A 13375-nucleotide genomic window follows, 5' to 3' on the forward strand; every position below is an offset into this window, starting at 1 on the left:
CGTGGATATTTTACGTTTGTTATGAAATGTTGGCAATTTAATTTTAATTTAAATGGTTCTTGTCCAAGCTAAGTTTACCATCAGTGCGCCTCGAAGGTGTGCTGAGAGTTGCTTACAGCGCTCCAAGTGGCTCTTGGCAAACTGTATGGGATTGTGCTATTTACGGGGAGCGGAGGGTAGAGGGGAAGTGACTTTTATCGCCGGACGCGCTGTCTATATTTATGGCGGGTAACTAAGCTCGCACCGCATCTACGTTTATAATATCTTTGCTTGGATCTAATATCTTTGATATTAGTTATATTGTTTCTTATCGATCTCAATTGACATGGACATAGGAAACACGGGACTAGACATGCCATCCTAAGTTGGGGAGCGGGGTTGAATCCTCGGGAGGGGAGAGAATTCCATCAGTAGGCAGAGCCGCTATCTTACGATGTGCCACTTGATTATGCGCACGATCATTTTTGCCAACAATCTGTGTATGAAAATATAAACATGTGGGCGCTGCCATATTTGTCTCGGAACATCAAAAGATGGCGGATCTCCCCCCTCATTGCATCAACCCCAAAATGGCATGCCTAGTCCCGTGTTTCCAATGTCCATGTCAAATGATTATTTCTAGAAGGGCGACTTGACATTCAATATTGACATCACACGTGTCACTGCGCATTTCCAATTTTAAGACAAAAATGTATAAACTGGGTTTGCGCGTACTTACATATTTTTATAAACTCAAAACTTTGAAGAAGCGAATAGTGTAACAGTAAATACTGAATATTTGAATGAGCGTCGAAGACGTAATTGCCCAACGACCAATCAACAATTCGCGGCAAATCTCCAGTTCGTTTACGTCACAAGTGTTTGTTTTCGGTGACGATTTTTTTTGCCGCTTTGAGAGTAGTCTTCGCAGCACGCAGCAGTTGATCAGTACTCAGTAGCACTCGGTAGTCAATATCGGTCAGAACTTAGTAGTGGTGTGGGAGCGGCTTTGTCGTGAAGTCGTGGAGTTTTCTCTGGTTATGGTCATAACCTCACTTTCGGTTCTCAGGAAGCAAGAAGGTCAAGTTCGTATTTACAGGCAACGATGAATTTGTCGTTTGCCGGCTGCGGGTTCCTCGGTATTTACCACGTCGGTGTCGCCGTGTGTTTTAAGAAATATGCACCACATTTGTTATTGGATAAGATTAGCGGTGCATCAGCTGGTGCTATAGCAGCATGTTGTCTACTTTGTGATTTACCCCTCGGTGAGTGAACTCATTTCTCTAGTGTTTACGGAAGAAAAAAGTTTTGATATTTTCATTATTTAATAATCTACTTTATTTCGTCCAGCGAAAGTAGGTTTGAGGCCTATTTAAAAAATATGTTAACATGTATAGCAATTAATAAGGTTATTTGTACTTATTTCTCACGTAAATTTATTCCATTTTTTTTTCATTTCGAAAGTTTATTTTCGAATTGCAAAGCGTCCAAAGGTGCAGGAAGCTGGCACATACATGTGAATTAAAAAAAGTCACGAAAAACTCTAATTCTACAAAGTAAAATAATTTAACTAAAGTCAGACGTGTCTGTCAATCTTTCAATTTTTAATCTAAATCATTAAGACGCCAAATGTACGAAAATTCCATTTGAAAAACAAAAAATACAATTTTCTAGACTTTTGTACCGTTATTAAATTTGGTAATATTTTATTTTAAAGTTAGAGCTCAGCTTCTAAAATTCATTTTTTAATTACTGTTTCTGGAATTACAAACCTTTTGCAATTTTGGACGCTAAAATATAAAAATGTTCACTTCGAAGCTCGGAACCAGCGTGATATGTACAGCGTGATTAATTCAACAACCGATTTGAAATCCGGTAAATCCTGGATGTTCAGTTTTTCTCCTTAAAACATAGTAGTGAAAATGGGGAAAACCTCAAAAGTGTCGAATTTTTAATTGAAAATTTTTACTTTTCAGCGTACAAAATTGCAAAACGGTTTGAAATTCTTAAAAAAGTTATAAATACTTTGGAGGTAAGTTCTCAAAAAAATAAACAATTCAATACGTCTGACTCCGATAAATAAATTTTTACATTGCAGATTTGCAGATGTACTTGAAGTTCTGAACGGTAAAATAAATACTTTAAATGCGTGAACTACTTATTTTTTGTTTGTTAAACGCGCTGTTTATTTTTCTGGAAATTTCGGATAAGTAGACTGGATCTAACCAATAATAAAAATGTGGGAAACATCAAAGGTTTTCTCAGATATTTGAATACAGGAAGTAGATAAATTTTATCAAGACTTTTTGTAGAGGGATAAAGGCGCAATGTAGTGTATTTCATCGAAATTTTTATCAGACTCGTGAATACTTTTATGATTTCACAAATGGTCTCATAAACATGTAAACCGATCACCTTTAAAGGCAATTTGATAAAAATCGAATTAAAGGCGATAAAAGATTGATATGTTCACGTTATTTGTCATTTTACTTTTAACTCAATTTCTACTCGACACTGTTATTTAGCGCTCTTCGCCTTTTATAAATTCATGCTTCAATTATTTGTAACTGCTTTCATCAGAGAATATGCGTTCTATCACAATGAATGCACTCGAATAGCTCTTTGTCTTGACTTTCCCCTCCATCTTGAAGTTACAAGTGGTTCAAGTATCTCATCAAAACGAAATTTCCCAATGCAGCTAAAAGCTTTAAGTTCATCTAATTTTAGAAATAATATAGGTATTTAATTAAAATTAAATAAAATATTAGATCAAATTTAAAAATTTGATATCGATTCTTCAAATGATGAAAGTGGCTTTTTCGACTGCTTACACAATTTTGCTCTATTTGCTCATTTTGTTTACACTTTAATCTTGAAGTAGTTTTACTTCCGAATTATTATTTGTTAATAGCCTTCCGTAAGCTTTAGCTCGTATCACACATTTCTGTCATTTTTTTATAATTCTATCCCACAAGGAAGAGTTTTCTTTATCTCGATTTCATTTGATTTAATTAGTTTATTTACATAGATAACTAGGTCATGTCTAGAATAGGCCAATCGGGAATAAATCATTCATATTGTAAAACGCAAATGCTCATGTAGGCTGTTTTGATCTCTGTAGAATGTTCCATAATATAGGATCGTAAACAAAATTTTAATTCTTAATTTGTTATTCATCGTTTCGTGCATATCCGTGAAAAAAAAGTTTCGTCAAATATAAACTACGGATTAGAAAAAAGGCTATTTCAACTTTAATTTCTTGTTTTGAAATAAAATGATGTAAAAGCAAATAAATAAAAATGAAGTTGAAATTAAAGTTTTTTAAAACCTTGAATGTTTTAAGGCCATGCCATATTTACTATTAATATAACTTACAAAATTCGGACTATACAAACGTTCTTTCGGACCTTTTATTTAATTTCCCAAATGTTCAACTCGATATATCATTTCGTGTGGGCTTTAGTTGATCCAAAAAATGTAATTAAGTTCACATTTTAGGTGATCAAAAGTAAATGCTTTAAAATCAAATGCCTTTAAAATTGAAAAGTTCAGCTACATTCTAAAAGCCAGGGTTTACCTCTTTCAATTTTAAACTGATTAATTTTACATGCTTTCAATTGGAAAGTTTTTGATTCAAATAGTTCAATTTCAGATGTTTCAGTTTAAAGTGGTAAATTTAAACAATTTAAATTTGTGAAATATATTTTTAATATTTTTAAAAAACTTTCAATGTTTATAGATTATTTTTAATCCTTTCAATTTGAAATTGTCCATTTTTTGAATTTCGTATCTTTGACTATTTAAGTGTGTACGTTTAAATTTAAAACTGTTCATGTCAATATTTTTTATTTCAAACCTTTTCCATCCGAACCCTTTAAGGTGTTATTATTGGCGCGAAAAAACAGGTCAAGGGATTTTAATTTTCAATCAGGCCGCACAGACCGGTCCCTATATTCCTTATTGTACTGTATATTCAGTTAAGGTCCGTAAAGTACCCTATTTTCAAGATTTGGTCCCTGTGGGTACCCTTTTCGAGTCGGGCGCATTGAAAAAAATAACAAAAATCAGAGAACTTATTTGAGAAGTAACTGTTCAAAAAAATAAGGGCTGCCTAACAGTTACTTTTTCAAATTAAAATAGCACATTTGTCACTTTTCATTCAATAAATAAATTCGCCGGGTTAATCACTATTCATTTCAGGTCTATACCTATTTAATAGATTTTAATAATTTGAATTAATTTGTAAGATTTTAGGGTATTTTTAAAACTTCTAAGGCATTTTTAGGAGCTTTTAATTTAAATTATTTTAGGGAATTTTTTTATTAATTTAATTAATTTTAAGTGATTTTAAAAGCTTTTGACATATTTTAGGATGAATTTTCCAGAATTTCTGAAGATATGGAACAATTTTTTCATGAGAAGTGAGGTATTTTGTAGAGTTTTAAAGATTTGAAGAGATTTGGAATTCACCCTAAATTCTTTGGAATTCTTTTGATATAATTTACTCTTTTCTACTTAATGCAATGGATTTTTTTTAATTTTGTAAAGTTTTAATTTAATTTATCATGGGGATCAATTGATAAAATGATTAAAGAATTAAATTTTTGTAACGTATTTTTTTGCAATTTCCTAGGCATTTTCAAGTGATTTAAAGTTTCAATGGCTTTCAAAAGGCATCAAAGGATTCGAAATATATTTTAAGAAATTTAAAAAGATTTCCAGAAATGTTTTACTTGTTTCAGTAGTTTAAAGGCTTTCAAAGACTGAAATAGTTTAGGGTATTTTAATAGATTTCAAGACATCTTCAAAAGATTTAAACAATTACAAGGGATTTCCAGGGGTTTTCATAATTTAATGGGTTTTCAATATTTTATTGTATTTCAACGAATTTTTCATCACACATGAGTGATTTCGTAGGGTTTCGACGATTTGAAGAGATTTTCAAATATTTTTACAATTCATTTGTAATTTGCCTAGAATTCCTATTAATTTATACGAAATCCTTTTAATGTTTTTTGAATTCTAAATTCACTAAATTCTACCCAATTCTATTAATTTTTCCATGATTTTGAACTATTTTCAGTTCACTCGATGTCTTTTTGAATTCAGGTTTTATGTTTTCTGAATTTCATCTTATTCTTCTCATTTATTTTAAATTTCTCTAAATTCACTCAAAATGTATTATCAACAATCTAATTTTTTCAATTCCGAAAACTGATACAATTTATTTGAATTCTTTTGAATCTTTCATAGTTACTGAATTCAATTAAATTTGTTAAAAATTGTTTCCTGAATTTGTAATCCCGAATATCTTCGAAGCCCCGAAAATGTTGGGTTCTCGAAGGTTTAAGAAAACCTGAAAAAGTCGACACGGAAGTTTCGTGTTTTCTGCACACCCCTGCCATTTATGTATCAACTTGTGCTTTTTTACCTTTTATCTTCTGAGAGTGCTATCGAGAAAAAGAATTTCGGTTACTCGTGTAATTTAAGGTACTTTCTTAGTTTGCAATTGTGAATTCAATCAGTGTAAGCTTTGAAAATGAACTTTTTTCATTTTCAGGTTTTAACTCTTTTTAATGTGTGACTCTGATGCAACATTCTAAAGAAAGATGGATCAAAATGCAATGACAAATTGAATTAAATTTCACGCCTGTAGGGTACCTGTTTGACCTTGACAACAGCGCCACCTAACACACGATCTATTGTGTATCTCAAAGTTATCAGAGCAATGTTAATAGAAAAGAGCAGGGTATATGAATTCATTTTAATTACAAATATTATACTGAAGTCTAAAATGACTCATTAACTATAAAGATTTCTTGCTAATATTGAATTGGAATTCAAATTTCTTCCCGATAGTTCCGAATTGGTGGCGATGTATTAGCTATCCAAGAAGCGTATTGAGGAACTTGAACAATATGAAATGTAGAAAACTTTCTTATTCAGGAAGAAGGCAAATTGTAACTGGAAATATATGTATCATTTTTGAGATTATTGTAAACGAATATAATTCCAACTCGAGTTTACAGAAGAATGAACCCTGTTAAATTTGAATAAGTTTTTGAATTTTTGGAAAGTTCATATTTAAAAGTTTTAAGTTTAAATCAATAAAAACCTGATATTTTATTTTACACCAACAGTTTTAAGAGTGGTTTCAAATAAATTTTCATATTTTTTACAGAATCTGTTATTCTTCTTACTTTGGCTATACATAATACAGTTTAATGTAAAGTATAAAAGATTGCAGATATACCATAAGATTATGTTACAAAGTACAGGTTTCCGATTATATGCATTGTCTCATCGAATTAAATGAATGACTCATTTTCACATTCTCATTCATGAGAGTGTAATGTATTTTTCTAAATTTTCGAGCTCTGGTTTTTTAAGGATCTTTACGTTTCGGCACTCACAGAGTCCGACAATCATAAAATTTTGTTGGTGTCTATCTGTCTATACGTATGGTTACCTGAATGTTGTAGCCACGCTAACTTTTGAAGGATTTGTTCATTTGAGTCAGCCTTTTATGCACTTCTTAAGGTGCCCAAAATGAAGGTTAAGTTTGTTAAGTAGATATTCCCAACCAAAATTAAAAAGTTGAGGGCATTTTCAAAATTTGAAAATGTTTTTTCTTCACATTTGAGATTTTTTTGTCAAATTTTCTTATAGATAAATAGAAGACTTGCAAATTATTTTAATAAAATTTGGAATTTTGATAAAAATTAGAAAAGTTATATAATTTCGAAAATTTTAAAAGTATTAAAGAAATAGAAAAAATATTTTGTTCGCATATCAGGAAATTTCATTTGAATTCTTCACTAGCTATCAAATATATTTAGAAACTATCTCAGGTAAATTTTTCAATTAAACAAAAATTCAAAAAGTTAGAGCTGTTTTAAAATTTGAAAAAAATTATGAGTTTTAAAATTTTCTGTCCAAATTTCTGGTACACGGCAAAAAGAATTGCAAATTATCTTCATGGCATTTTTAAATTCGACAAAAATTTAAAAAGTTATATGCTTTTCAACAATTTTTAAATATTCATAAAAAGGAACAAAAAGATTTTTTTAATAATTTAAGAATTATCAATACAAATTTCAAAAATATATTAGATTTTTCTTTTTAAGAGATTCGTAAGTTTGAAGCGTTGTTTTTAGTATATTTGAACAAGATTTACTAATCATCTTGATGAAGTTTTTTTCAATTGAATACAAATTATCGAGCGCGAGTTTCGTAGTGAGAATATAATCGTCAAAATCGTAGGTGCTTTGAGAACCTTCTTTGGAAACAAATCGAAAAAATGGTAGTTAAAATGGCTGTAATTCCTTAGAAGTTAAAATCACAGTTTTCATTTGATATTTGAAAAAATGTAGTTAAATCATACGCATGGAACGTTCGAAAACGAGCGCGAAAGCGTACCCGCGCGCCTTAGGCGCTCTGAAACTTGGGGCGAAGCGCCGCGCGCATAATAAGAACGTGCCCGTGAGGTGGAAATATTGTTTATTTAAACGCGGTAAATAAATGATTTATTTACTATCTTCATTCTATTATAAATAGAATTCATATCAATTATAAATTTTTTAAATTTGAAAGATATGTGTTTGAATTGTCTAATTTATAACACTTCAAAATTTAAAATTAACCGTGTTTGAAAGCCTATTTACAAAATTGTTTAATTTTGAAGAACTCAACTTTGTTCAGCTCTGAAGGCCTGAATTTGAATGCTGCATTTTGTAAACCTTTTAACTTTGGATTATACAATTAGCTTCGTTACAAATTTCAAAATATAGGTTCAATAGGATCATCCACTAAATTTGTTATATTTTTGAATGGGAAGCTATTCACTCTAAAATTACTAATAATACAAGTACAATTAAAAAAAATTATATTTTCGAATTTGCATTTGAAAACGAATAATGTACACGATTATCAAATTTGTATTCTTGTCGCGCCATGCCGCCACCTGGATTTGACGTTGTATTCTTTAATGTTTTATAAACAAGATGGAGGTTCATGCTTTTTCTTGAAAAAATGGGAATAAATCAGTGCTGAGACTGATGTTTAGTGCCTCGGTGTACTAATTCCAGGGTTAAAAATACTGAAAAAATATTCTTATGTATTTCCAATATCGAGGAAAGGAAAAATTGATAAAAATGTCCGGCGTGACATGCTCTACCAAATTGACAGTACGAGTACATTATTTCCAAGGAATTTTCAAAAACTTCAGCGTTAGAAATTATATTTTTAATAAAGAAATAGGATATATCTTTTATTTATTAGCATACATATTGTGCATTGTACTTTATTCCTTTATGACGGCTTGTAAAGTGGGAACGTATGAGAAAGAATATTCTAGCTTTACCAACGCTTTTTCCTAAAATAGAATAGTATCGTGGGCTTAGAAGAGATAGTACTCCCTCCCTTTCTAAGATAAGGGATATCGCCTGTACTCTGGATTCCAGGGACCGACCCTGCAGGGCCTGGGACACAGATTCATTCCTTGTTTGACTGCTACGGCTGCAACTTGTGTTTCAATTAATAAACTATCTGACCAGGTCTACGAATCTGTATCAGGACAACATTAAAATAAAGTGACTTTTCATTCAGACCGTCACATAAATTGGCGATCCATGCCAGAATACTTTTGATTGATACATCATTCTTATAAAGTATCAATAAGAACCATTCTACGGAATATAATAATCAGGAAAACACATACTGAGCTGAAATAAATACGCTCACAGTAGTGATTCCTTGTCTTGCAAACAATACAAGACTAAAAGGCGAGACGTCACCCAACCAAGTTGGCACCTGGAATTGCAGAATTCACGAACTCGGGAACCCACGGCTGACCAGAACGAGAAGATCTACTGCAGCAGCCACCAACTGTCTTCCCTGGGGATCTCAAGTGAGTAAAAAGAAGAGGAAATATGTTTTGTCTTTAGACAAAATAAAAGGAGTGTTCTGTCGCGACTCTCCACGCCCACGTAAGGCTAGTCGACTACGCGAGACTAGACCTTTCGTTAATAAACGTTCATCGATTGATTCACAATGTTTGGCCAAGGTTGTAGCACTTTCGTTTTCAAATAGTGAATTTAAATTAGAAAATAGTCACTGGCTGGACGGCTGACGTCGCCACGGACTATACGCTACGCGAGTAAATTCATGTACCGAACGATATAGAGTTTGAATAACGTGACGCGACATAACACCCGACACCCGTTAACATTGGTAGGGAAGTAAATAATTTAGGTACACACTTATACACACTCAATAAAAGAAAAAAACCATGGCGGACGAAATTAAGAAAACCACACCTGCAGAGACCAAGAATTCCCGAGAAAATCAAATTCCAACCACTTCAAGAATAACAAATAATCCCGAATCACAACTTTCAACAACAAACGCAGAAATATTTCAAATGTTACAAAAATTATCAGACCGGATGACTAATATAGAACTTGCAATAAATAGCCGTAAGGAAGAAATACGTTCCATTGCAAATAATTTGGATTTGGTTACGTCGGACGAAAGTGAGAGGGAGAACGATGCAGATTCTGAAACAGCCAATGATGACGCGTTAATAGGACGACAAAGGTTGTTACAGGAAAGAGCAACAATTCAAAATGAAGATATCCTCACAAGAGACAGGCTTTCACAGCGGTTAAATGATAGAATTGAAAGTAGAACAGCATTAAACGAAACTATCCCTGCAAGGGACGAGATTAAATTAATTAAAAAATTTAATGGACAAGACGATATGGGAGTTGAACCCTTCATCGCCCTGGTGAAGAGAATTGAAAGACAGTGCACAAATCCAGGAGTTTTCTTGGACTGGATCATTGCAGAGAAAATCGAGGGAGAAGCCGAGAAAGCAATTCGCTTTTTATCGATAGAAAAATATGATGATCTTTTTAAAGCCCTTAGAACTAATTTTGGTACAACAGAATCGCTGGAAACACATCGCACGAAACTTTCACAAATAATTCAAGGAGCGGGAGAAACCACGAAGAATTTCAACACAAAGTTTAACCAAAGAATGCATGACCTGTTATATGCTGAACAATCAAAAAATTCGCAAATAGACGAAAGAAGAATTCGTATAAAAAATGAAGAACAAACTATTTTAGAAAAACACATTATGAACTTAAGAGAAGAGCTTTCAGACTGAGTTTCGAGTAGAAACCCAAACGACATTAGAGAAGCTAAACAAATGGCAATCCAATCAGAAGTATGGTTAGCTGAACGGAGCAAAATTCGTGAATCAAAAAACAATTAAGCCTCAACTACCTATCCGTACAAACCCTCATAAAACTCCTTTCAAAACTCCCAATTCAGTAATCAAAAATACCCTTCAATGAATAATCCTCCAAATCACAGCATACCTTTGCAGCAGAGACTCCAGTTATTTTACAGTCACTGCAAAATACCCGGGTATACCGAAAATAAATGTTTCTCTAAACAAAGAAATTTTCACACAAAAGCCTCGGGAACTCGACCTCCAAATCATGTGAACTATACCCAAGAAGAGAAAGAGAAAGAGTTCCAGGAAACGGAAAGGAGCCCGGAGACAGAGTATCAGCAATATCCGGAAGACTATACTCTATCAGAGGACAATTACATGGAGCAATAAAACCGGTAAAATTATTAGTTGATAGCGGTGCATCGATCAATTTAATAAAAGAAAATTGTCTTAATAAAAAACACCAGAGGATTACCATGGAAAAAGAGTTTTCAATGGGAAATGACAAGCACAGGACAAGAGAAGTCACGAAATTTAAGTTTCAAGGGAAAGAACATCTCTGTAATCTTGCCAGAAAAGTTTCCAATACCCGAGGAAGGCATCATCGGAACACCATTCCTGCACTCCTATCAGTTTAACTTATCCAACCAATCCCTCCAACTTGACTATAAGATATACCCTTTGGAGTATGACGGAATCCTTATCCCAAAGAACACCATAAAAATCATATCCGTGGAAACAACCAAGAAGCAAGGGCACATTATCATAGAAGACAATCCCTACATTCCAAATTCCATTTACCGGATTGTTGACTCAAAAGTTCAAATCCCTGTCAGTAACGAAACAGAAATGGACCTAAGACTGAGCGACGAAGAGATAAACTATAAATATATCAATCTTATCCCGGCACGAGAAGAGCGCATAACCTACATTACGCAGAATGAACTAAATGCTAGATTAAAATTACTGAATGAAAATTTGAGGCTCGAACATATCGAAAATGTTCACATAGCCCATATACAGAAGATAGCTATCTCATATCACGACATTTTCACACTACAAGGAGATCCATTACCATGCACCAACCTAGCGCCGCACAAAATAGTTTTGAAGAATGAAGCTAACATTAATATACGTCAACCTCGACATCCAGAATGTCACAAGGAAGAGATTTCTAATCAAGTGAAAGAAATGGTAACTAAAAAGATAATAGAAGCTTCGGACTTACCATTCAACTCACCACTCTGGGTAGTCCCGAAAAAACGCGATGCATCTGGAAAACAGAAGTGAAGGATTGTCATTTACTTCAGGAAGTTGAACGAGAAAACTGATCAAGATGCCTACCCACTTCCGGTGATCGACGAAATCTTGGACCAACTCGGAAAAGCAAAATTCTTTTCAGCTTTTGATTTGAGCTCAGGATTTCACCAAATTCCTATGCGTGAGGACTCAAAAAAATACACTGGGTTCTCTACAAATAAGGGACATTTTCACTACAATCGCCTACCGATGGGACTCAAGAATTCGCCGGCAACATTCCAAAGAATGATGGATATAGCATTAAGAGGACTAATCGGAAAAAATGCTTTGCTTACCTAGACGACATTGTTGTCTTTGGAAGTACAATACAAGAATACAATGAAAATCTGGTTATCCTATTTGAACGCTTACGGGCTACCGGACTTAAACTTCAACCGGATAAATGTGAATTTCTTCGGCCAGAACTAGAATATCTAAGGCATGTGATCATAGAAAATGGAGTGAAGCCAAACCCCTATAAATTATCAGCTGTCCAAAATTTTAAAAGGCCCGAGAAACAAAAAGAAGTCATGTCCTTCTTAGGCTTAGCCGGGTACTACCGAAAATGTATAAGAAACTTTTCTACAATAGCTAAACCACTAACTGAATTGTCAAAGAAAAATCAACCCTTCAACTGGACATCGACTTGCGAAACAAGCTTTCAGTCACTGAAAGATGCCCTTTGCTCAGCACCGGTTCTAAGGTATCCAGACTTTAAGGACACATTCACGTTGACTACTGATGCAAGCAACGTCGGGCTGGGGGCAGTTCTATCTCAGCAGGGACATCCAGTTTGCTACATCTCAAGAACACTAAATGATCCTGAGCGAAACTTCACCACTACCGAAAAAGAACTTCTAGTAATCGTCTGGGCAGTTAAGCGCCTCCGTCAATATCTTCTCGGACGCGAATTCGTGATACAAACAGACCACCAGGCTTTGACATGGCTTTTCAACTCGACTCTTCTTCCAGGTTAATGAGATAGAGATTTCAATTAGAAGCGTATATGTACAAGGTCGTTTACAAAAAAGGGAAGGAAAATGCGGCAGCTGACGCACTTTCGCGAATGCATTCGATTCAAGAAAAAAATATTTCAGAAAAATCGCAGGAGAATGCAGAAATCGATCAGATAACCCTCAAGAAGTCGATGGAACCGGAACACCAACGACAGGTGTAGATAACGAATTGATTTCTGAAAGATTGCGAAATCACGAACCGAAAGATGAAAAAGAAATCCCCAACGAGTACGCCAACTGGAAAAAGAACCGTATGTCTAATAAGTTGAAAATTAAACCGGTAATTAACGGAAAGAATTGGATTAAAATAAGCAAGCAAAATATTTTCTCTTTGCTGAGGATTCAACTACCAGAATACAACGAAGAGGAATGGGTGAAACTTCTCTACACCAAAATTAAAGACTTCACCAGAAAAAATCCTGGAGTATATTTAAATTTCACATGGAGGATCCCTTAATTAACATCACCGAACGAGTTCGCATCGGAGATATGTTAAATTTCTTACTTCAGAACAAATTCGCAGAACACACATTTTTTCTGTGCGAGCGACCTGATGAACAATTAAATGTAGAGGAGAAGCAAAATCTATTGAGGGAAGCACACGGAAATGTAGCTACAGGTTACTTCGGCGAAAACAAAACTATCAGGAGGATACGCGAACAAACAACATGGGAAAATGTGGAGAAAGACGCAATTGACTTTGTTAAAAGATGTCAAGTATGCCAACGCGAAAAACTGACTTGGATTCGTCCCAAAGTCGAAGCAGTCATCCCAGAAATGCCAACTCAACCAAATGACAAGATCGCAATGGACATAGTTGGTCCATTACCGGAAACAA

At 33.9% G+C, this 13375-nt stretch overlaps 1 protein-coding gene across 3 annotated transcripts in view; it reads left to right on the forward strand.

The window, feature by feature from the left end:
* The first annotated feature begins 627 nt into the window (after nucleotides 1-627).
* Nucleotides 628-13375, forward strand: part of LOC117172328 (patatin-like phospholipase domain-containing protein 2) — a 65184-nt gene continuing 52436 nt past the window's right edge. The window contains exon 1 of one of the 3 annotated variants that reach the window (XM_033360120.1): nucleotides 628-1244. In XM_033360120.1, the coding sequence (XP_033216011.1) occupies nucleotides 1085-1244 (160 nt within the window). In that variant the 5' untranslated portion in view covers nucleotides 628-1084. The remainder of the gene's footprint in view (nucleotides 1245-13375) is intronic. The other 2 variants (XM_033360118.1, XM_033360119.1) reach the window with 2 other exon arrangements.

This window comes from Belonocnema kinseyi, chromosome 5 (assembly GCF_010883055.1).
Source record: "Belonocnema kinseyi isolate 2016_QV_RU_SX_M_011 chromosome 5, B_treatae_v1, whole genome shotgun sequence".
NCBI lineage: Eukaryota > Metazoa > Arthropoda > Insecta > Hymenoptera > Cynipidae > Belonocnema > Belonocnema kinseyi.